The following is a 25,584-nucleotide window of genomic DNA, read 5'->3' on the forward strand; positions in this document are numbered from 1 at the left end:
CAGCTGGAGCAACTTCTTACTAGACATGTCTCTGGAAGCAAGGAAACAAAGGCAAAAATGAACTATTAGGACCTCATCAAGATATAAAGCTCCTGCACAGCAAAGGAAACAATCAACAAAACTAAGAGCCAACCTACAGAATGAGAGAAGATACTTGCACATGATGTATTGGAAAAAAGGCTAGTATCCAAAATCTATAAACTTGTCAAATGCAACACCCAAAAAATAAATAATCCAGTGAAGAAACGGGCAGAAGCCATGAACAGATATTTCTCCAAAGAAGACATACAAATGGCATAAAGACACATGAAAAAATGCTCAATATCAGTCAACATCAGGGAAATACAAATCAAAACCATAATGAGATACCATCTCACACCTTTCAGAATGGCTAAAATTAACAATTAAGGCAACAGTAGATATTGGAGAAGATGTGGAGAAAGGGGATCCCTCATGCACTAATGGTGGCAATGCAAACTGGTGCAGCCACTGGAAAACAGAGTGGAGGTACCTCAAAAAACTAAAAATAGAACTCCCCTATGACTCAGCAATTTCACTACTAGATACTTATCCAAAGGATACAAAAATACAGATTCGAAGAGGCATATGCACCCCAATATTGACAGTAGCACTATCAACAATAGTCAAGTTATAGAAAGAACCCGAATGTCCATTGACAGATATATATATATATATATATATATATATATATATATATATATATGATAGAATATTACTCATCCATCAAAAAGAATGAACAATGTGGATGGAACTAGAGTGTATTATGCTAAGTGAAATAAATTAGAGAAAGATAAATCCCATATGATTCCACTTATATGTGGAATTTAAGAAACAAAACAGATGAACACAGGGAAAGGGAAGGACAAGTAAAATAAGATAAAAACAGAGACAGAGGCAAAGCATTAGAGACTGTTAAATACAAAGAATAAATTGATGTTTGCTGGGAGGTCATGGGCTAAATGGGTGATGGGCATTAAGGAGAGCACTTGTTGAGTTAAGGATGAGTACTGGGTGTTATACCTAAGTGATGAATCACTAAATCCTACTCCTGAAGCCAATAGTACACAATATGTTAAATAAATGAAATTTAAATAAAATCTTGGGGTGGGGAAAGGACTTCAAGGATTTCCAGTCTCACACACAGCTGCTGTAAAGCAAGACTTGAAGAAAGCATCTTGGCCAGAGCAGTTAGAAGGTAGACTCATTGCTGGAGAAGAAAGAGATGGGAGTTGAACTAAGATAGAATTAAAATTTCCAAGTTCTTGGCAGGTTTCCTATCAGAGTCCCAGGAAAGAGGGAGCAAGGACAACCCAAGTGCACAGCCACTTGGAAAAAGAAGAGCACCAGTGGTGTGGGTGAGGTAGACAGGATATGGCATCTGAAGCCAGCCAGGAAGTCTCCTCACTCATGTGAGCTTTTAAATCATTCATGCACTATTTACCATCATCATAATATAACTTTGTTGTAAGTATGATTGTCGTATAAAGATGATATATATGCCACCCTAGAAACATTCATGAATATAATTCAGAAAATTCATAAATTCTTACATGGGTATTTGTCCTGTTGAATTGTGTAATTTGTATGATAAATCAAAATATTGGAATATGACATTTATGTCTGATATAGCATTTGAAGAAGAAGAAGAATATTTTTTTTTCATTTTTACCTGTAGTCATTAATATTTTGTTAAGAGAATATAAAGCATATGACGAGTTTTTTTCACTAGATTATGTTTTCCAAATTGAGGAAACTTAGATTTCAATGTTGATATAAATTGTTCAATGCAACAGATTACAGTTTGGGGTTGTAATTAATAACTTTTTATAACTTATTTTTAAACTACTAATTATGTTTCACAGTTACCTGCAATTATGATTTGGTAATAATTAAGAAACACATATAAGTCAGAACTGATTGTATTTACTCAAGAAAAGTAACACTGAGTGTAACACCTCAGTAAATGTGAAAAATGTTAAAAAGACTATTTCCTTTCCTAGGTTATATATAGAAATGAAATTTCCCACCTAGCTTTTTAAAAAAATTATCTTAGTTTAGGGGCATCTGGGTGTCTCAGTCAGTTAAGTGTCTGACCCTCGATTTTGGCTCAGGTCATGATCTCACAGTTGGTGGGTTCGAGCCCCATGTTGGGCGCTGAGCTGACAGGGTAGAGTCTGTTAGGGATTCTCTTCCCTTCTCTCTCCGCCTCTCCCCTGCTCCATGTGCTCTTGTGCTCTCCCTCTCTCTGAAAATAAATAAATATGCATTAAAAATATATCTTAGCTGGGGCGCCTGGGTGGCGCAGTCGGTTAAGCGTCCGACTTCAGCCAGGTCACGATCTCGCGGTCCGTGAGTTCGAGCCCCGCATCAGGCTCTGGGCTGATGGCTCACAGCCTGGAGCCTGTTTCCGATTCTGTGTCTCCCTCTCTCTCTGCCCCTCCCCCGTTCATGCTCTGTCTCTCTCTGTCCCAAAAATAAATAAAAACGTTGAAAAAAGAAAAAAAAAATTAAAAAAAAAAAAAAAAAGAATAGAGCTTTGGCTCTTCTGTTTAAAAAAAAAATATATATATCTTAGCTTATTTTTACTGACTTAACTGGAAAAACTGAATGAGATGCTTGGTAACTTCTAAAAGTAAAAGAAGGTATTAAGGCAACTTTGAGGCCTGGTCAACTAATCCAACCAGAAGTTTTTAGACTTCCTATCTATTAACATCAATGAACCTGCCATGGGAGACTAGGCACTAAAGGAAGATATCCATTAAGATTTTCTGAAATATAATCAAGAAAAGTATAATATTTAAGGTCATACTAAGAAGAACTTGGCTCGTGGCTTCAAAATTAAATAATCTTTTCTTAACTGGTAAAAGGAGATCACAGCGGGAAGTCTACACTTAATGAGTCTTATGCACTAAGCTATTTATTTTGTCATGTTTAATGGGTGTCTAATCAATGTCAGTTACTAAAAGATATAGCTCAAACTAACTTATAGTATGCTTATATGCAAAATGAAAAGAAAGCTAATGAAAAAGTGTGTTTTAATTAGTTGTTTTCTAAAAATAATATTAATTTCTATTCAAATAACCAGTGTTTATGAAATCTAAATACCTTATTTGGAACTGATGACAGAATAAAATAAAATGCATTTGAAATTTTTAGCTCTTTTCTATAAACCCATAATAGGAATGCCTATTGATTTTATTCCATTCCCACTTTTATTTCTATTTCTCATAACGCAAATATTTCATTTGCTTCTAATCAAAATAGAGAGAATCAGTTTGACATTAAAAATTGTGTTTGTTTGTTTGTTTGTTTGTTTGTCTGTTTGTTTTAAGCCAGGGCCTAAAGATTTTTTTTTCCTTTAAAAAAATCACTAAATTGCAGAATATCAGAATTCTCCAATCAGAAACAATATGTCAAGCCACAGTAAAGCTGATTGGCTTCTTCAAGCATAGAAGACATGGTTTTTAAATGAAAAGCTAATTATCACACTCAGAAAGACTACCCTGATATGTTAAAATGATGTGTAAGCTACACTACTACTATAGATATTTTAATATTGAGCTATAAATAGAGGCAAAAGCAAATCCTTCCATAAACACACAGGCAAATTCTCCTTTCATTTGCACAAACACACAATATCACTATAAGAAGTTGAAATCAAATAAGGGTAAGTCCCTCAGACCCTCATGGGGGAACAAAATGCCCAGCAAAGTACATTATACTAATCATTTTATCTCATGAACTGCCAGCACCTACCAGAGCTGATTAATTACAGGACCAGAATAATAATAGAAAAATGCTGCACACAACAACAGCCCTGTTTCCTATCCTACCTTTGTGGTGACAATGCACAGGCAATCCATCCTGGCTGGATCCCTACACAGGACTCAGTACATGGAAATCACACCAGCAAATCAGCAAAGGTGAGAAAAGCCTTTTGATAAATGGCACACAGAGAGAAGCAGAGCCTGGATTCTGCACAGACGGCTTTTCCAAGGGGGCCCTCATGGGAAACTGGAGCCCTCCTCCATACAGCTCAAAGCCAGCAGGATTCTCCTAGGCACCGGAAAATCCCCTAGAAATCAGCTCCGGCAAAACTTCCCGGTGGCTTGCTGGGCTCCGCGGCTGCATGGTCCTTTAGTGGATTCGGTGATCGGAACAAGGCTCCTGTGAGTGCCCCGCACAGTTCTATCCTGGAGAGGAGTGTAACACCAAGCACCAGAGAATCACATTTCAGCTCTCGTTCTTGTTTCTGAATTCTGATCTGCTGCTTCAGTATACCCATAAGAGCTGCTTTGCCAAGGTCCCCCCTTTGCTGCCTTCGTCTTTCCTACTAACAACTCTGAGTAAGCACAACACAAAAACTACCCGGCCCATCTATCAAAGGGCTGTCGTTTGGCTGCCAGAACAGCGGCTTTGGATAATAAAAAGCTATTTATTATGAACATGATTCCCGGGAGTCTAAATGACTCGAAAGATATGACTGAAAAGCTACGGTGCATGCAGTGCTGAATACATCACATCCCAACTCACTTGCAATTTACAAGGGCAGCTTCTTACAAATGACTAACAGCTGGGAAAGGGAAAGTGGGCCAGGAACATTAAAAACTGCGGACTTGGTGGTGTAACTTAGAAAACACCAAATTTCTTCTTTTATTTCTGGACCTATTTATGTGGTCAGTGATGTACGTGAATACACAAGCAACTTAAATATTTAAAGAAATAAGTGTATTATAAAATTGGGGTGAGAGGAGGTTCCAACATGTTTACAAAAGTTCTGCATTCTGAGAGACAAAAAATGAGTTCTTTCCCAAACTTTTCCCTCCTCACTGGCTGCCTACAGGCGCTTATTACGTGGGCAGAGCTTTGTGTTCCCTTCTGCAGCATTTTAACAGCCAAATGATTAACCTTCCCCTACCCTCAAATCCCTCCCTATTTTCCAGTGAACTGGCCACATAGACTGCCTTTGAGGTACTGGACAACATCACTCTGGATAATAATAGACTCTTCCTTCATTCTCTTAGACACACAGGCAAAGACAGACTGCAACAGAAAGAAACGGGGGTGCAGAGAGAAGGGGTGGAGAAATTAGGAAGAGAGAACGTGAATGACAGAATGGAAAGCACTACCTGACCAATAAAAATGGAAAATCAATGGCTCCTTTTCACTAGAAGAAAACATATACTCACCTGGATCATGGAGAGCAACACGAAGACATATCTAAGAACCTATGCACACTGTGCTTACTTCTTTAAGATACCAGCAGAACCATTCCCCACCTACCACATACCCCCCTCTCATTTTTTATAGAAAGTATATTTTCTACAATGAACAATTTGAGAAAAAGATGAACATGTAAAACTCTTCCATCTTTCATGAATTATTCAGTTTCTAACCTTGATATCCTCTTGATTGCTAAATAGATGAGTATCTCAGAAACTGACATGCTATTGTTCTACCAAAATGACAGCACTTTTCTAAGGATTTAAAAAAAAAATTAAAAAGTTCATAGAAATTCAGATATGTGTTCAGGGGAGAAAAGAAAAAAAAAGTGGTTCAAAAAATTGTTTATAGATAAAAAACTGTTATCCTACTGGTATAATAATCTTCAGATAATTTTCAAGTTAAATAATGCAAGTAAAACCCAGGTCCTGGTCCATTCAATTAGGTGACTGTCATATGGTTCAAAAGGTTCAAAAAGCATCACTTTGCCTGTTTACCCTTTTTTCTTATTTATTACACCATCATAATAATTTAATTCATTACTTCCTAAACTTGTCTCCTAGTATGTATAACATCATGCATTTGGGCATTCCTAGGTATCAGTGTTTCTATAACACAAACACTAGATACCTAGTAACTTATTGCAGATCCAAAGCTTTGTTAGTCATGTTCAGAACAAAGACAGTCAGGAATTAGGAACACAGAGGAAGTAAATTGTGTAGCAGAGTAAGATAGATATTTTACAAAGTATCCTTGGAAGAAAGGTAATTCTGGAACTGTATCCATTTTCTTAGAGTAGAGATAGCTAAAATATGGACAAACTGGCAAAGGGAGATTGACTTATCCCACCTGGCTAATCACAGGTCAAAGAACTCTGCAAACTGTAAAGACCTTCAGAATAAAGGCAACTCATCTAGCATAACTTCTGGCTTACCATATACACGTACTAAGTCATGCATCCAACACATTTGTTAAGGGCTCACTATATCATTTTTGGATTAATGTTTATATCACCTACTAGACCATGAGCTCTTCCCTTTGTCTACTCCAGAATCTCATTCATTCCACAAATGTACTTGACAATGTACTTACATGGGGACACAAGGATGAGCAAAAGCTGGCCGAATCCCTGCCTACAAATGTATCAACTAGGACAATACAGCATGCACTGAGCGTGTTTGAGAATCACAACACAGAGGCATTTAACCCAGAATGGAGTAACCAGGGAAAGCTTTCCAGAGAGGAACCTTGAACTGAGTTGAGAAGGACCCACGAGGTTAGCTAGAAGTTGTGAGGAAGAAAAATGTTATGCACACTTTATATTTGAAAAAGAAGTGAATCAATAATATCTTTTATCTTTATGCAGTCAGCTTATATGAACACATCCAATGGGTTTCCATTAAATAAAAGCACTTTCGAGCAGGTATTTTACAAATAACATGCAATCTCTGTCAGCCGGGGGGGGGGGGGGGGTGCGCGGAAAAAGCATCATTCATATAATATTGAGTACAAATGTGGAATATACACATGGAATATACATGTTGTATAGTCATTAGGTCTTGTTTACCACATGTGATTAATTGGATAATGTTTGTATGTTTAGATCAAAGAAAATAGCTAACATTTTGAAGTGGATGCAGCTTTCTACTTTGTGTATACCTGGCTCTCCATTGATTTTCCTCAGATTTAAAGATGATGGAAGGTAATCCACTCCTTTGTCTCAAGGGAAACATTCTTTTTATTTTTAAAATTAACAAGGCATCAGCTTGAAGCACTTTTTTACAGACATAGAACTCAACTGGGTCTGTGATTTCACATACAGTGTTTGGCAAGATATAAAGCCACAGCCTGAAAATTGCTTTACTTGATATTCCTTAAGGTTAATGATACCAATCCAGGAACATAGTGATTCTTAGTAAAATCTACCATTGGAAATTTGATATCAGAAAATTACTTTTATAAATTACTTGCACTAAGCCTGTACCTTAACCATTTATAGGCATTACTTTATTTTGTTTGTTTCCAACAGTATGAAAGTAAAACCCTAGTGGTTTTATTTTCCTTGAATCTAAGCCCCTTGCAGACAAATATAATGCATATCTCTGCCATCTAGCATGGTACCTGCACTTAAGAGGTACAAAATAAATATTTCAGGAATGAAAGAATGATCACAGTTTCAGTTATGCCATTTTGTTTCTTGACAAGAGATTGCTTTAAAACCTATGATATGTTGGGGCGCCTGGGTGGCTCAGTCGGTTAAGCGCCGGACTTTGGCTCAGGTCATTATCTCGCAGTCTGTGAGTTCCAGCCCCGCATCGGGCTCTGTGCTGACAGCTCAGAGCCCGGAGCCCGTTTCAGATTCTGTGTCTCCCTCTCTCTGCCCCTCCCCTGTTCATGCTCTGTCTCTCTCTGTCTCAAAAATAAATAAACGTTAAAAAAGAAAAAAAAAACCTATGATATGCATCCTTTGTCCACTGAGTACCATATGCACATATACTATTGTTCATATATATGTATACATTTACATACATATTTAAGAACAAATATATGTAACATATATTTATATATTTAAGAAATATATTGATGTGTATATGAGAAGATATTTACAAATATAAACATTTATATTTATTATATTTATATTTATCAAGTGGCTATTATCAGAAGTACTGTGGCAGGTACTTTATACATATTATCTCTGATGGTCACTAGACCCTTCAAAAAGGAAATATAACCCCTGACTTATAGATGAAGAAACTGAATCTCCCTGAGATTATATAATTTGCCCTATGTGATACGGGACATAGGTTATTCCAATCCAAAGTACAATGTGCTTTCCATCTCATCCTACCTCATTCCTGAGGCAGTATCTGTTTCCCTGGGTCCAACCTGAGAGTGAGACACAGATTTGAAAGGCCTTCTCCAGGAGAAGAAGTTGGACTCTGTACAACTAATTACAAACAACTTGCAGTTCCTCCCCCGCAAAAAGACAGGCACATCTCTGGGCTCCTATACCATGGTCTTTATAGTTTATAAGGGCCTTGGGAGCAACCCAGAAGGAATTGCCTCCACATTAGAAATATCAGCTCCAAGGGAAATAACTGAAGAAATCCACCCACATGGACTTCCATCCCGTCTGTCTGTTCCCCATATACCCAGGACAGCAGGCTCACAAATGACATCTGCATAGCTTGTTAGCTTAGTAAAATAAATAGACTGCGGGCAGATCATGGCAAAATGCCTGCCCCCATTTCCAAACTCTCCAGAGGCAAATAGGAAATTAGGATCAACTAGAAAAGGACTGACTTTTCTAGAGTGTTTCCATGATGAAAAAAATATCATGGATAGTACCGGATCCCTAAAATGATTTATGAAAGGCAGGAGTCTATCAATTCTGTGTATGTTAAGTATGTAGAAAAACATAAAATTTAAATATTTTAAAATTTTAAAATTTTAAAATTAAATAAGAATCTTGAGTGAATCAAAACTTGCCACAGAAATGCTCATCGTTCACTTACTTTCCCACAATAGTTTGCATGTCAATTTTGCTTATGTAAGTGAATTGAAACATAATTGATAACCATGTAACCACTCCCCTTGTTATTATCATCAAATTGAAACAACCTTTGAAATTTAGACAATTACAAGTGGTAAACTAAAAATGATGAAAACATTCAATAAATACTGTTCCCCTAAAAGTTTATATAAATTTTGCTGAACATCAAGTACATTCCTTATAAGGCTTAATTTTTCCTATTACTGTACAATGCTATGAGTTAAATGGAGTCCAGAAATCCAAGTAGTTGTGCACAGGCCACACATCTAGAAAGTTATATGATCTGAAATACAATTTTGTTTTCAAGTTGACATAAATAATCTCTGTAGTATCGCTAACTGCCCTTCCCACACTACCCCTTTTTACATCCCATCACACTGACCTCATTCTTCCTCATTCTCATTCTTCCTCAAGGCCTTGAATTTGTTGTTCCCTCTGCCGAAAACACTCTTCCCCTGGGTTTTTACACAGCTGTCTCCTCATCATTCAGATCTCTGCTCAGATGTTAGCACTTTATAAATATTCCCCAACTGACCTCCTTAATTAAATTACATTCCCTCCCATCATTCTCTATCACATAATCCTATTTATTTCCTTCATAGCAACTATCACAATCTGAAATTATCTTCTTTATTCATATCTTGCCATATTCTCTATTTGAAATTTATTTCTGGGAGCAAGAAGTTTACCTGTTTTGTCCGTGGCTATATCACCAGTGTTTAGAACAGTGCCCAGCTGTGTAACAGATGCTGGCGACTTTTTTGAATGAATGAATGAATGAATGAATATGATGTATCACAGGGAAGATCTTTTAATATTGCTTAGTTTCTAAAAATGTGATTTACACTAACCATAGTATTTACAAATACATAAAGTAAAGAATAATTTTCAGATTCGGCATTAACTTTTTATTTAGCAGGCTGTATTTAGACACATTCATATACATATTCTCATTAAGTATTTACAACCAGTGAATTAAGTATAATTTTACAGGTGATGAAACTGAGGCTCAGAAAAATTAACTTGCTCAAATTTATATAGTTACTCAGTTGGTAAACCAGTGCATGGAGGGCACTCCACTGACTGAGAAGATGAAGGAGGACATGAAGCTTGATCATCTAACTCCATGTTCCATCCCATTGTTGTGAGAATGCTGATCTGCTGTACTTTAGAAATTATTAACTCATCTATCCAGCTGGTAAATACCATAAACTTCAAATGTTTGGTTCTAAGGGCAGGATATCTGAATATTCCCTAATCTATCAAAGAATATACTTTGCTGTTTTCAAACATATGTAAAAAAAAAAAAAAACTAAGTTCCTAAACAAAGAAACATCAAATGGCCAAACTATCATTTCTGTAGTTATTTGTGTTGCTTTAGAGGCAGCTAGTAAATCAGTATACTGATAATTGGATTGACTAGTTAAAATCACTTTATGAAAACGTCAGAGTTAGTAACACAATAACCTGATCTACTGAAACGCTAGTATAGAAGTCCAGCGATTAATCTTTAATAGACAGAACACTGACCCTGAGGCACTACAAGGTGCTCAAAGATAAAGCACAATATCTTCATCAACCAGACAATGAGGAGTAATTACATTCTACATTTTACATTAGTAAAGCAAATTAGTCAGTTAACTACAGTATCTCATTAAAAAGAAAAAAATTATTCCTTATTAATTCCAGATACTTAGAAGTTTACCACTTTACTTTCACTGACATTAGAAAAGAGAAAATATACTCAGTGCTACAATAATTTGAATATCCTGAGTTTAAATTTTAAAAAATAACGGCATAATGTTTAAACTTGCCCAGATCGAATAAATACCTTGGGAAATGGTAAATATCCTACAACTAGAGGCTTTCCAGATGATAGATTCTCCCTTAGCAGGGCAGCAGTAGAGATTATTTAAGACTGAGGAGAGTCATTGCTCCAAATTACTAATGAAATTACTTTTAATCCTTTGATTCTGTGTTTGTTTTTTCAGACTGAGGGGCAACCAGCAGGTAGGTGGGACTTGCTGTGCAGAGCTTGATGTTGGTATGCGGTGGGAGTGGGGGAATGGATGATTCTGTGGGGGTTTTTTTTTTGAATTTAGGTCTCCAGGAAGATTAACTCAGAACTATTTTAAAATAAGGACCATGGAGAGCATCTAAGGTACACATATAAAAGCACGGAAATCCCCAGCCGGCTCTCATTAAAACAAACAAACATAAAAGCTTTCCTTGCCATGGCTGAGTAGCATTAAAGAAAAGAAGTTTCCTTATAAATATTGGCAAGGACAGTAAATAGTGAAATAGAGCTCAGCTGCAAAATTATTCTTAATCAGAATGTGCAGGTGTTTAACAGAGTACATTAACGGATAACATTTTAATCTGAAAAAAAATTAAAGTCCATGTTGGGATTCTCTAAAAGAAATAATTTTCCCATTCTATCAAAGTGTTATAAGTTTGTTTACAATTTGTTAAAAATTTTATTTAAAATATAAATTATCTAATTACTTTAGATTAGGAAACTGAGGTATAGACTGGCCAAGTGATTTGCCCAAGAATGCCCAAATAATCAGAGTACAAAGACAATGACCCAAGTTCTCTGTTTTCCAATTATGACCTACTCTTACACCACGTTTCCTTTCCAGTCTGATATGTTCCCTATAGTCAAATTTTTCTCCAACTGGTACTTCTTTGTTCTTGTTAAAAAGACGTAATTTTATGCCCTATCCATTATGGTATTTGCATAGTACCCACTGAATACCTTTACCAAACAGTTCTAATTCAAAAGATTGGCTAGAATCTGTTTTCTGCTTCAAAAATTAGATTTAGGGGTACCTGGGTGGTTCAGTCAGTTAAGCATCCAAATTGGGTTCAGGTCATGATCTCACAGTATGTAGGTTCAAGCCCTGCATGCGGTTCTGCGCTGACAGTGTAGAGCCTGCTTCAGATCCTCTGTCTCCCTCTCTTTCTGCTCTTCCCCTGCTCATGCTGTCTCCCTCTCTCTCTCAAAAATAATCATTTGTTTAAAAAAATCTGTAAGAAATTAGGTTTAAATATCAAACAACAAAAATATTATCTAAAACTTAAAATATTTTTGAGACGTTTGGTTCTGCAATCATGTCTCCAAACATAAGCAGTAACCAGAGCATTTAGCTGTCAGTCCTGTTTATTTCATTTGATTCTTACTGTAGTCCTATAAGATAGGCACTACCTACATTTTACAATAAAAATAGAGGCTATTTAATCTACTCAAGGTTGCATGACTAATTAGTGGTAGAGCCAAAATATAAACTGTGGTATCTGACTTTTCACTCTATACTCTTTACACTCTATCACACTGTCCTACTTTTTTTTAATGTTTATTTATTTTAAGACAGAGAGAGAGAGTGAGTGGGGGAGGGGCAGAGAGAGGGAGATAGAAAATTCCAAGCAGACTCCGCACTGTCAGTGCAGTGCCTGACATGGGACTCTAACACATGAACTGTGAGATCCTAACACCAGCCCAAACCAAAAGTCAGACACTTAACCAACTGAGCCACACAGGCACCCCACACTGTCCTAATTTTGACATCGTACTTGTTTCTCAACCAATGTGTCCAAATCCTCTTAGAATATTTCTTCTTAGCTGTTCCACTATTATCTCAAATTTAAGACAACATTATTGAATTCACTCTGTTTATCTGTGAATCAACCTAAATGTTCCCATTTTCATTCTCATACCACCCATCTCTCAAATCTACTTAGTCACCATGTCCTGTCAAAATTCCCTCATCATCCTGTGATCTGATTAAAAGTCCTCATTGTTTCTCACTAGGATTCTGGAAGACCAAATCTCCAAATATTACCCTTTGTTTATTAGATTTATTTAAACACAGAGCATAGCCCTAAAAGACACTTCCACTTATTTAAGATTGTTCAATGGAAATAATAAAATGAATGAACCACATCAAATTTAAAATATTTCTTCATCAGTAAAGGTCTAGAATTCCCAATGATATCTTTATTTTCATTTCCTAATTTTAATTTTCTCACAGATTTCACAAAATTTCATCAGTTCTTATAAACATACCTATAACAAATTTTGCAAATTGTATTGCCCTTTGTAACTTCAGAGTTCTCCACATCCTATGACAAGTGGCAACACCATGATTCATGTAAGCCCTTAAAACAGAGGTAAAGTCTGCAATTGATAAAACCACTTTGGAAAAAAGAGAAATCAGTTGTCTAAGCCTCAGTGATGGCAAAAGCATGCTCAAATATATGGAAATTCGGCTAAATGTATAACAAAAGCAGGGAAAGTTTCCTTCCATGGCACAGAGAGAGAATGCAATTGAAAGCTATTTCTGATTCTGATTTTTATGGATCAATACTTTTAGGGAGGATATCTCCCACTGGGCAAAATAGCTTCCAGAAGCCTGGAATTAAGCTATGGCCAAAATTTGCCAACTAAGAGTAGAGAGGAATACAGACATTAACATTTTCCTGAATGATGTTAGAAAATCAGCATGCAGAGTTTTTTTAGAAGATCACCAATAATGAGAAATGCAAACAAGAAACATAAACAGTACACATGGTGCAATTTATTTTATCTTAGTTGCCTTATAAATACTTGAATTACTTTCAGGGTCTTCCCTAAATTGTCTAAAGTATGTGACAGGAAGATGGCTAGTGACTGATCAGAGGAAAGTCCAGAGGTTTACTACTCATGGCAGTGGTTCTCAAATTGTAGCAAACCTAAGACTCAGCTGAAGGGCTCATTAAAACACTGGGTCTGGGTCCCACTCCCAGCATTTCTGGTTTACTTGATCTGATTTACTTGATCTGAAATAGAGCCCAAGAACTAACTTTTCTAACAAGTCTTTAGAGGATAAAAATGCTGGTGGTTGTGGGGGTTGGGGATTCACTTCAAGAATCACTGGCCTATAAGCTGGATTGTTGAAAGTTTCTCAAACTAATGTGGCCTAATGAAGATGTTCCTGTTTATTGTTCTAGATACATATCTATTACATACGTATAAATTTGCACGGGGTTCATTGGCTATTGCTGGCTAACATACTTTAATTGTATTATTAGTGGACTCTATACAACATAATTTATTGTCTGCTCTTGACTGTCACAGAATGATTTGACTTTAGATCTGGAAGAATCCTTAGGAATAATCTGATCTAACATCCTAATTATGAAGATGAAGACACCAAAGTCCAGTGTAATAGTTAATAGATATAAACAGTTGTGATTTCCAAGTTGTGGTTTACTGTCAACAGCCTTTGAAGAATTGTCTGTGTACAATAGTTACAATATCATTGTACACTATGTACAACATATTACATTCATACAATAATAATGACTTCTTTTGTTTGTGATATAATCAACTTTTAAGATAATTAAGAAATTCTCACTGATGCATATTTTAATTCAATCAGAACTTATTTTGAACATCAACAACTAGAAATTATCAAGGCAGGAGCTCTTCTTGGCCAAATGGTTTCCAGGCAAAAAAACTGTTATAGACATAGTGATGTAATATAGATATGAACCCAAGGAAACCCTGAGAACTATTTGTAATAGAGTCTACCATCTTAATAAATTAAATGTAAGACTTGCAATTTATTTCATAGAATAAAAATCTACTATTTTCCAGGCACTACTAACCATTTTCATATTTAGGTCTCATTAAAATCTCATAACTACTCTGTAAGATGAAAACACTAAAGCTTTTAGAGATTAAATAGTGTAGGCTAGCAATATATTTTCCCATGATAAAAACACAAAACTTTTTCTAGTATATTTGCCAGCACTTATTTCATTTAGCTGCTTGACAAGTTGGCACATTTGTATCCTACTAAGTCCTGATGACTTCATTTTCAGTAAGCAAAAATACAAATATCCTCTTGAACAGCCAGGAAGTCTAAAAATTTGTTTTCTAAGTATTCATGAGTCTAGAATGGACATTCACCTTCCCTCTCTCCTTTTGGAGAAAAATGCTGCCACTGCCAAATTAGATGACTTCCTTTCCTGGAAATACATTTAGCATATTATAACAGTTTCAAATAGTTTAAATAAATAACACATTCCATGTTAAACATGGAAAAAACATTTTTCAGGAGAGCACACAATGGTCTTTCATAGAAGGATTCCATAAACTGCACACTAGTTAAATTTGGCTCTAAATTCCATAGTTTCCCTATAAAGAGAAGGACAATTACCATACAACCTTTCTTATTTTAACTAAATTCCTCACAGTTAACTGATGAGGGATAGAAGCAGAAGAATGTGCACCTTTAGTCCAGAAGGCTGACCTATAGCCTGCAAAGCTTTTTTAAGGATCAAATAGGTGCTAGCTGCTACTTTTTTAAAGGGTCTCATAATTGCCTGTACATCTAACCAATAGCTAATATTGGTCTGAATTACAAGCACCAGAGAAATCTGGAGAAAATAGTTTTATAAGCAGAAATTTGAAGATGTTTACAATCTAATAGTCTCTGCATGTCTCCTCCCCCTTGAACACTAAGCATATAACCATCAGCTTCATATAGCAAAAGTGCAGCTCTTTCTACCCACAGGCCCTGTCTCCATGCTACTTAAATAAACTTACTAAGTTACACCATAAAATGTCTCAAGAATCCTTTCTCTACCGGGGCGCCTGGGTGGCGCAGTCGGTTAAGCGTCCGACTTCAGCCAGGTCACGATCTCGCGGTCCGTGAGTTCGAGCCCCGCGTCGGGCTCTGGGCTGATGGCTCAGAGCCTGGAGCCTGTTTCCGATTCTGTGTCTCCCTCTCTCTCTGCCCCTCCCCCGTTCATGCTCTGTCTCTCTCTGTCCCAAAAATAAATAAACATTGAAAAAAAAAAAAATTAAAAAAAAAAAAAAAAAAAAAAAGAATCCTTTCTCTACCATTCACTCCTAACCCCATATCATAATGATGAAAATTCATAACTGGATCTGACTCAGAACTTTGCCAAAATCTCAAAATCAAGTCAAAATTAAGAGGCTCAACTAATTGGCAATTAACAGAAGACAGCCCATGTTATAAATGGTCATCAACAGAAAAACGATCCTTTACTGATATTTACCATTCAGTAGACATATTGTCCCATATTTGAAAGAAATTTGAGGCCTATAGAGCCATAATGAAGATTGCCTGTGCTTGCTAATAGAAGATTCACCAAAAAGACAAGAAGGAACATCATTAAAGACATATTTCAAGAAGCATCAATAAAGCAAATATTTATAAAATAATCTCCCAAAAGAATTTTATGTGAGGTTTAAATACTTAATGCATGTTCATAAAAATAATCATGATTCATTTTCTCATTTTCATAATTAAATTTGATGTTTTTATCAATGAAATGGAGAATACAACATTGGCGTATTTCACTAGGCTACAATAAATAAGGATCAGCTTGTGGCAATTGATCAGAAATAAATTAAATCTGAGGCTGCTGATTAATAAAATATTTTTACTTGGAAATACACATACTTTGAATTCAGGTTCTTGATTTCATCAAATAAAGCACTATGACCTGTTTAGCATTACCTTATAGATGATTGATTTTGATTCCCTGTCTTGAATAACTACACAAGGTGACAATCACAAAAAAAGTATAATTGTAGAGTTCAGATTGCTTCAGGGAAGCTATTACAAAAAACAAACAAAACAAAAACAAAACAAAAAAAAACCCCAATGAAACCTAAAAGCCACTGTCAAAGAGTCATGTGAGGGTTTTTCTCCTGTCCTGAACCAGACAGGAGAGAGGAGAAGTGGAGTAGATTACAAAATGGTTGTGTGATTACTAGTTTAGAATTTACACTAAATCAAACACAAACAAAATTCTCAAAATGAAAGCACACAACTGCTCAAAATGATGCATAGTTCAATGTCAACCCGGTAGCAGGTGAACCCAATATTCTGAGCAGGCCAAAAGCAGAAATTAGGTTATACTTCACAGAGAACAAGACGTATCTTGCCCATTAAACAAAGAAACAAAGAAAACACTCTAACACTTACTCTTGTCTTTTTGTCAGCTTCATTTTCAAAACACTGGTTGTCTTTATTTTGTTTAGTACATGAAGGATTTTCCTTTGGTTCACTGAAATCTGTAAGCTAAAAAAAAAAGTTAAAAAAATCACTATGTCTTATTTGTTCTCTGCAATGTGAACTACATGTTTTTCAAACTTTTAACATGCACATTAAAACACCTACGACCTGTATAAGTATTATTCAGTATTACTTATGTCAGTTTTAGAATAAATCTAACCCATTAGTTTAGAATACTATCTAACCTATTTTTATATTGCTCCCAAAGAGAAAAAATAAAATGGGACAGTTATTCAAAGGCAAGTTTTTATAAATTTCAAAGCTTTTCAACAGGGAGTGTTGAACTTGTATCATTCAAGTGTAAATTGATGATCTGGTAAAAGCTGAACATGGTTAATAGGAAGATGAAGAGAGAAGGGTTAATTTCATCTTATATAAGTTCCCATCCTTGCAAGAATGTCTACTCTGTGGTACTAGTTGAAGACCTCAGAACAAGCAGAGGCACTGACTACTTTCATTCTGGACTATCCTTTCAAAGATCTTTGTATAACTACAACTTTGGATGATAAATATGTTTACTTTCAGAGCAAAGGTAAGTTTGCTTATTGACCACTGAAAAAGATTTCCATTCCCTGGGTGCTTGGGTAGCTTAGTTGGTTAAGCTTCCAACTTCAGCTCAGGTCATGATCTCAAGGTTCGTGAGTTCAAGCCCTGCATCCAGCTCTGTGCTGGCAACATGGAGCCTGCTTAGGATTCTCTCTCTCTCAAAATAAATAAATAAACTAATATATATATATATATATATATATATATATATACACATATATATATATATTTCCGTTACCTACACTGAGGATAATTCCCCACTGCATGGGAATATATCACTTGGCCATCCTTGCATTGCCCTGTAGGTACTGGGGCTTGAGAAACTGCTGTCTGGTTACTACTATAGTGGTACATAATAAAGTCCTTTGTTTCTGTCCTAGGAGTCTTCTGACATTCTGGCATTCATGAAACTTTGTCATTGTTCTTAGATTTCAAATAGGATACAATCTTAGCCCCTTCACGGTTCTTGACAATTGTGATGACAAGGACATAATGCTGACAGACATGGTTTTCTGGAAGAGAAAGGATCAGGGATTTGCAGACTGATAAAAGGGATTTCTGGGATGTCTTTGGGATTGGTAGCCAACATAGTGATGAAATTTATGTTGAACTGCATAATAATGATCCTCCACTTTAATGCCTATTAATGAGGAAGAATTTACAAAGTGGTTCCAGGCTGAGTACTGGGAAATAAACTCAAAGACAGTTCCCAAATGGTGCCCTGCTGACTATACCCTGAGTGGTGGGACCTCCTCACCCATCTGCCAATTACCCGCAACTCCCAAGATTCATGGGATGAGCAGAGTTCCCACCTGCATTCAGACAATAGTTATAGAGTAGTGTACCTCTCCTGATTATAAAAGGAGAGAAGTATGCAACTATTATGAGTGGAAACCAAGATTTCTCTGATTCTAGTCTATTGTAGACGCTCCTCTTCTCTATTCCCATAGTTTACATCTATCATTGTGATTAACTTATTGCATTATAAATCACATGTTTATATATCTGTCTGTCTGATTAGAGTTCCTTGGAGGACAGGCATTATATGTTATTATTTATTAATTCCCAGAGTTCAATAAATATTTGTTTAATGAATAAAAAATTAAAAGATTAAATTAGATAAATTAATGAATGCTTAAGTGAAGGAACAAACAGGGAACAGGGCTCCAATCTGGCTAAGAAGAATCTCAAGCTCAACTACCTGAGGATACCCAGGTAGCTTCTACATCAGATATAGAGTCATTTACTTTGTGCTCAGTCTGGAATGGCGGATGTGCTGCCATGTTCAGTATGATGATGGATGCAGGCAGCAATTGTGTCAATGCAAGCTCAGTCAGCAGCTTGATTCCTATTGGTCTTATCAGGTTCTTACTGTGGACATCTGCATAAGTGATGCAGATATGTGCAGTTTGTGCCCCTGTGGAAGCATACATTTAATATGCCAGTCTTTAGATTGTCCATACTGATGGCTTTGCTGCTGCTATCAGTTAGACCAAAAACATTATCAGTTCATTTCACTGGGCTGCAAACCACCTACACACCCCTGAAAATCACAAGTAAATGTGCTTTCTTACTGCTGTAGAACTGCTCTCACTCACCATGATTCATGGCCCCTCCTTTCCCTTTTACACTGACCTTAAATGCTTTAAGGAAAAAGATTATTAATAATGGAGTTAAAGTTTCCCTGTTCCTAAGAGGAAATGAAGGTGACACACACCCATCCAAATATGCTAGAGAACTTCTGGGAGGGCAAGCACTCAAATTCTTATAGATCTTCTGTGTACAGTCACCCAAACCACAATCTGCTAGGTTCTGTGAATTGGCAGAAGAAGGGGCACCAGGATTCAGGTGATTATGTTTGGGCAGGGTTTACCAAGGAGAAAGAAAGACAAATGACCTGTGTAAAGGGTCCTTTGGGCCAACTCAATGTACTATTTGCATCGTTTCCACTGCTGAATGTACAATTGGTCTTAACGCTTCTTTGTAAATTCTCAGAAATTCCAGAAAGGGTTCTCCTGATCAGGAAAAGCTACATGTACAGAAATACTAATAGAACATAAATCTCTCTCCAATTCTTTTCTCTATTTTCTCTTGGTAGTCCAGCAGAAAAAGTGGAGAATCTTACGGGAAGAAAGGAAATCATCACCTTAAGGACTTAACAACAGTAGGGATAATAACCCAAGATGCAATATCTTGAACAACAGCCAAGCATGGCCAGTAAAAAAGGCTAACAAGATCTGGAGGCTCACAGTGGATTATTGATTCTGCTATTGCTCCTACTGTCTCATCTATTCCAAACATTTAACTATAACTAAATCCTTTGCATTGACTGATGGCACTTGGTATGTTCCCTTTCCAACATCTTTTTCTATCCCACTGGTACTCAAGGTCCAAGACCAATTTTTATTCATATGGCAAGCCTCATGATATATTTACTATACCTAAATTCCTCTTCCATTTGCCATTAAGATTTATGATGTCCTATTTGGCAAGTCACAAGCCTCAGCTAGCAGGAGTAGATAATAAACTCTGACAAAACTGAGGGCCTATCTAAGCAAATTACTTTCAGCAGTCAAGGAGATACTCCTTTTTAGCCTCAACCATCGAAAAAGAAAGCCCAGCACCTTATTAGACTCAGAATATGGGAGACGGTATGGTCTTACTTGGACATTTTAGTTGGTCTATATTATCAGCTAGGGCACAAATCAGCATCCTTAAAGTGAAGTCCAAACCAACTGGCTATGTTGGAAGCTCTCAGCAAGCTATGGCAGTCTCTCTGTCTGTACAGCCCCACAACATTACTGACTCCTCTGAGCTACAAGTCTTTGTGAGTGAGAGAGATTGATTAGAACCTCTGGTAAAGAGAAGCAACCTCCAATTAAAATCCCCTGAGACAAAGCTACTGGCTCATTGGGGTCCTCCATTCATTAAAGTTTCACTAAATGCCTGGGCCTGTTTCACTAATGGTTTCACTAAACTGAAGCCAGCAGTGTCCAGTGGGATGCTGATACTTTTTGTTCTTAGTTCTAGCTATGCAGAACTGAGAATGGAAGGAGTTCTTCCACTAAGGTGGCAGAACTCAAGGTCATTCTTGAAGCTCTGGCCAATGTGCTTCCTGATCAACCCTATTATATTTTTACTGACTCTTGGAGTATTGCCAATGGCCTAAATGGTTTATCTGCCCTGTTAGAACACTATAGACTGACAAATTAAACACACTCCTCCTTGGGGTCATGAACTATACAAATCAGGACTGCCAATTGCAGATGCCCACAGTAAGCCCTGATGAAATCAACTGGAATCAAGCTGCTGATTGAGCCTGCATGGTAGCTTTGCTGCCGGATCCATCATCAGACAAAACATGGCAGCACATCCACTACTTCAGCTGAACACACAGTAAGGGACTTTATGTTTTTGATAAAGTTCTGGTAGCAAAGGCTACCAGAATACCCTCAAGTAGCTGAGCTTGTCATTCATCTTAGCCAGATAAGAGCCCTTGTTCCCTGTTTGTTTTTTCCTCCATGTAGGAGATAGTCATCTAATTTAATCCTTTATTTTTCATCTATTAAACAAAATACATTAATATTGTTATTAATATTTATTACTCCCTAAAAATGTATTTATACCCTGGAAATTCAATATTTACTTATTATTATTTATTAATTTATTTATTAATTCCCAGAATATCAAAAACAATGAGATATACTGTCTATCCTCCATCTATCTCTCCATCCTCCCATCTATCTAATGGGACAGATAGATATATAAATATGTAATTTACAATACAATGTGTTAATCATAATAATAGATATAAAATATGAGAGGATCATCTGCATCAGACTAAGGAATCAAAGGAGGCTTCCTGAAGGATATGACACTGAAATAATTCTAAAGACAAGAAGTTATATAAACAAGCAAGTGTTCAGTGTAAGAGTAAATAGTGTGGGCTTTGACAGGCATTATATTAAAAGAAAAAAGCATGGATTTTAGAGTATGGAAGAAATGAGTTATAATCCCTTTACTTCCACTTACTAGCTAGGTGTCATCTAAAATATGGAGATTATGTAATCCACTGCAGTCTCCTTCCTCCTTATCAACCATCCCACAGCTGGGTTGGATGCTATGAATCTACAACTTTCCTACCTCATACCAGTTGGTGTCCCATGTATGCTTCCTGAATTTCAGTATCTTGGCTGGCTTCCTATGCTTTCATATCCCCACCATTACTCCAACAACTGGTGACTTCCCATCAATGTAGCTCTCATAGAAATAGTATTTTTTTCCATACTTTTATATTTCCTTCATTCTTAAAAAAATAAAGATCCTTGATCATCTTTGCTCCAAAACTACCAGTCTATCTCTGACCTCTCCCCAGAATCAATATTCTTGAAAGACTTAATAAATTTAACATGCAATAGAATAATTTCATGAAGAGTTACAATAAGCTAGGTCCTGCTTTGATGATCCTGATACATATTTTATATGCATTATCTCATACAGACTTAAAAGTAAACCGTTGAGGTAGGAACTATCACCCTTGTTTCCTGGGTGAAAAACCAGAACCTAGTTCCCTCTGAATGCAGCGTCTATTCACCTTACCACTACACTAAACTCTTGAACTACTTCCTTACCACTCACTTATCCTTGAATCTTTTAAATTGTGGTCCCTATACTAATAGCATCAGCATCATGTGGAGACTTCTTAGACAAACTCTTGGGCCTCACCCCCGACCTGCCAAATCAGAAACAGTAGGGATAGGATCCTGCAATCTATATTTCTGGTGTGAGTGTGACACATCCTAGTTTGAAAATCACTTATCTAGATGTAAAAATTTCAAATGATTTCAAGTACTCAAAATAAGTAAAGTGAGCCAGGTACAAGAAATATGGAGGAAGAGATGGATGGCCCTTGGGAAAATGGACAGTTCATTCCCTGTCTAATGGGTGCAGTCTCTGGTTATTTCCATGCATTTTCCCTGCAATGAGAAAAACCAGACCCACTGTGGCCAGATGTTTAGAATTTTTCAAGAGTCTGACCTTCTTAGGAGAATACCTTGATTTTTTAAACATTGACAAAATTATGTTTTGTTTTTGTTTTTGTTTTTTTTTAATTTTTTTTTCAACGTTTATTTATTTTTGGGACAGAGAGAGACAGAGCATGAACGGGGGAGGGGCAGAGAGAGAGGGAGACACAGAATCAGAAACAGGCTCCAGGCTCCGAGCCATCAGCCCAGAGCCTGACGCGGGGCTCGAACTCACGGACCGCAAGATCGTGACCTGGCTAAGTCGGACGCTTATCCGACTGAGCCACCCAGGCGCCCCCAAAATTATGTATTTTTAAATACCATGTGAGCTAACAAAGAATGGGCAAACAAAATATATACTTAGGCTGGAGTCTGCATAAAGGCAGTCAGCTTGTGATTTCTGCTTTCATTTCTGAATTCTGTCCTTTCTTATGCTATGAATACTACACAGTTAAAACTCACTGAGTACCTCCTAGTCCTCACTGTTTTCTACTTTCCCCGACTTCCTACAGTTCTCTATGTCTTTCACTCACTGGAATTTCATACTTCTGTAATTCTTGTCTCTATATTCAGAAACCCAACTCTCTCCTAGCTGACACCCCATCTTGCTGATTTCCTCTTCCATTTTATTTCCTTTTCCTCTTTTTACCTCCTGGGCTCAGCTGTTACTCCAAAATTCCTTTTCTCTACCTCTTCTGTCCAGACTCACTCCCAGATGACTCTCAAATTTAGACTGTCAAATTCTAGAGGACCTTTCTTTCTAATTTCCAGTCCTGCATTTTCAATTGTTTGCATGTGTTCCTCTCAAAATCACACTGCCCCTCAAATCTGTTCAATTTAAATGGAATCATTTTCTCTTTAGAATCCATGTCTACTCCTGAGCACCCCAGTTCTGGTAATGCCCCTACTTAATTTTTAAAGGACTACTCATATGCCTCCCTCCACTACAAAGCCTGTGGTGATCATCTGCTCTTCTTCAGTGAGCCAGGCACCTTCATTCCATGATTCCCCTCAGGATATATACTTCTCCTGTGCATCTCTAGTAATGATTAGTCCACCTTGCTTCTTTCAAGAACAACTCATAATATCAACAAAAGGAAAAATAAACGTAACATTACTTATGCTTTTCTTATCCATTCATGTAGATTTTAAGCTCCTTAAAGGCAATGAATGTATTACTATTTCTGTATCCTTCATGTGTCTGAACAAAATAAATGTGCATAGATATGTATTATATTATTTACACAGATGTACTCTGCATTACACAATATGTCCCAATAAATATTTCCAACTTTACTTTAAACAGATACAGCTGTTATATACATCAGAAATGTTTTCTATGTAAAAGAATCCTATAGTGAATTTTTATAAACCTGGAACTCTGTAAAGTAAATATACTCACCTGAATTAACTGTTTTGTAGATTTGTTTGCTTCTTTGTTAATTTATACCATTCTTCTCTAACCTTTTTTTTTAAAATGTATGTTGGTACTGATGAGTGGCATGCACAAAATCTGTGCCCTTTCAAGAACCAAAAGTTCTTGAAGTGTCCAGAAAGTAAGTTAAATAATCTCTGTGATGTTGAGCCACTAGGAAGTACTTCCCCTTCCTCTAGGAATAACAACTGTACAGATCAGCTTGAGGTATACCCCAGTGTGCTCTGAGTAGTCCAATCCTATTAATATTTTCTGGCCTTTATATTTACAGAGCACCTAGTTGTACTTCATTTTGTTATATCCTCTTCATTTATAAGAAACATTGTAAATACAGAAGTGTGAGTTTGAATACTCTTTCATAGGAAACAACACACTGCTGCTTTATAGAATAGTTCAACATTACAAATAACTAATGAATTTAAATTATTCTTTTTCTTTTTGCTGAGAGAATAGTAAACATCATTATTATAGCCCTAAAGATAAAGGCCTCAGGGTTCCTTGAAAAGCTAGACAGGAAGAAGAAAGTAGGCTTAAAAGAAAAGAATACCAATTTTTAAGGTTCGCAGCCTATTTTTTTAATTAATTAATTAATTATTTTACAGAGAGAGTGTACACAGGCAGGAGAGAGGGGCAAAGGAAGAGGAAGAGAGAAAGAGAGAGAGAGAGAGAGAGAGGGAAGGAAGGGGGGTGGGAGGGAGAATCTTAAGTAGCCTCCATGCTCAGTGTGGAGCCCAGCATAAGGCTCGACCCCACAACACTGGGATCATAACACCAGCCAAAACTAAGAGTTGGACGCTCAACTGACTGAGCTACCAAGGCACTCCTCAGCCTATTTATTGATTCAACAAACATTCATTAAATTTTATTATATACAAAGTATTGAACCAGATGTTACGAGGAAAGCACAAATAAGATGTGGTCCATAAACCAAAATGTGTGTGTATATATATATATATATATGTACATATATATATATAGTAAACAATGAAATAAGATATATACAAAAGCGACTGTAAAATCAGGTAGAAGACTTTGAATGTCAAAAAAGAAGTAGACAAAAGTGCTCTGGAAATTCAAAGGAGGTTCAGTTCAATAAACATAAATAATGCTTACAATGCCAGACTTTTAAGGAACTTAAAGTAAAGTAGGTGAGACAATTACATAAACTGGTCATTTGAATTCAAGTTAGAAGTATTAGAAATATGCAGAGAATGCCATGGAAAAATAAATTGAGACATGAGCAAAGCCATAAGACAAAAAGTCAGAAGGAAGAAGCTGGAGAACAACAGTAATCTAATGTTGCTAAACCATGAGGCAAGAACTTGTGAAACATAAAGTAGAAAAGGTAAGCAAAAGCCAGTTTAGAGAGTTTCAGACATAAAGCCAAAGAATTTAGATAATCTCATGAGAAATAGCAAATAAAAGAAGGGTTGAGGAAAGAGATGGTAAGGAAAAAGTAAAAGAGTCAAAAAAAGGAGAAATATTTCAAAAGTAAAGATTACACAAACATATTGGCCTCATTTAGCCTTTGCTTTACATTTTCTCTTAATTGTAAAGTGCATTTTAAAATAATTTCAGTCTTATAAAATGTTGCAGAAATAAGAAAAAGAATACCATGTTCCCCACACACATATTTCCAAAATGTTAACATTATAATAGCTACAGTAAAAATACAAAAATCAAGAAAAT

The 25,584-nt window shown here is 36.4% G+C and overlaps 1 protein-coding gene across 11 annotated transcripts in view; it reads right to left on the reverse strand.

Moving 5' to 3' along the window:
* Positions 1-25,584, reverse strand: part of DLG2 (discs large MAGUK scaffold protein 2) — a 2,060,086-nt gene that overhangs the window by 1,578,635 nt on the left and 455,867 nt on the right. For 10 of the 11 annotated variants that reach the window (XM_086678450.1, XM_086678461.1, XM_086678456.1 and 7 more), the window contains one exon: positions 16,801-16,896. In XM_086678450.1, coding sequence (XP_086534576.1) covers positions 16,801-16,896 — 96 coding nt within the window. Of the gene's footprint in view, positions 1-3,854; positions 4,080-16,800; positions 16,897-25,584 lie in introns of those variants that run through there. The other variant, XM_086678462.1, reaches the window with a different exon arrangement.

The sequence above is a fragment of the Puma concolor genome, chromosome D1 (genome assembly GCF_028749965.1).
Source record: "Puma concolor isolate L17-30 chromosome D1, mPumCon1.1.hap2, whole genome shotgun sequence".
NCBI classification, from domain to species: Eukaryota; Metazoa; Chordata; class Mammalia; order Carnivora; family Felidae; genus Puma; species Puma concolor.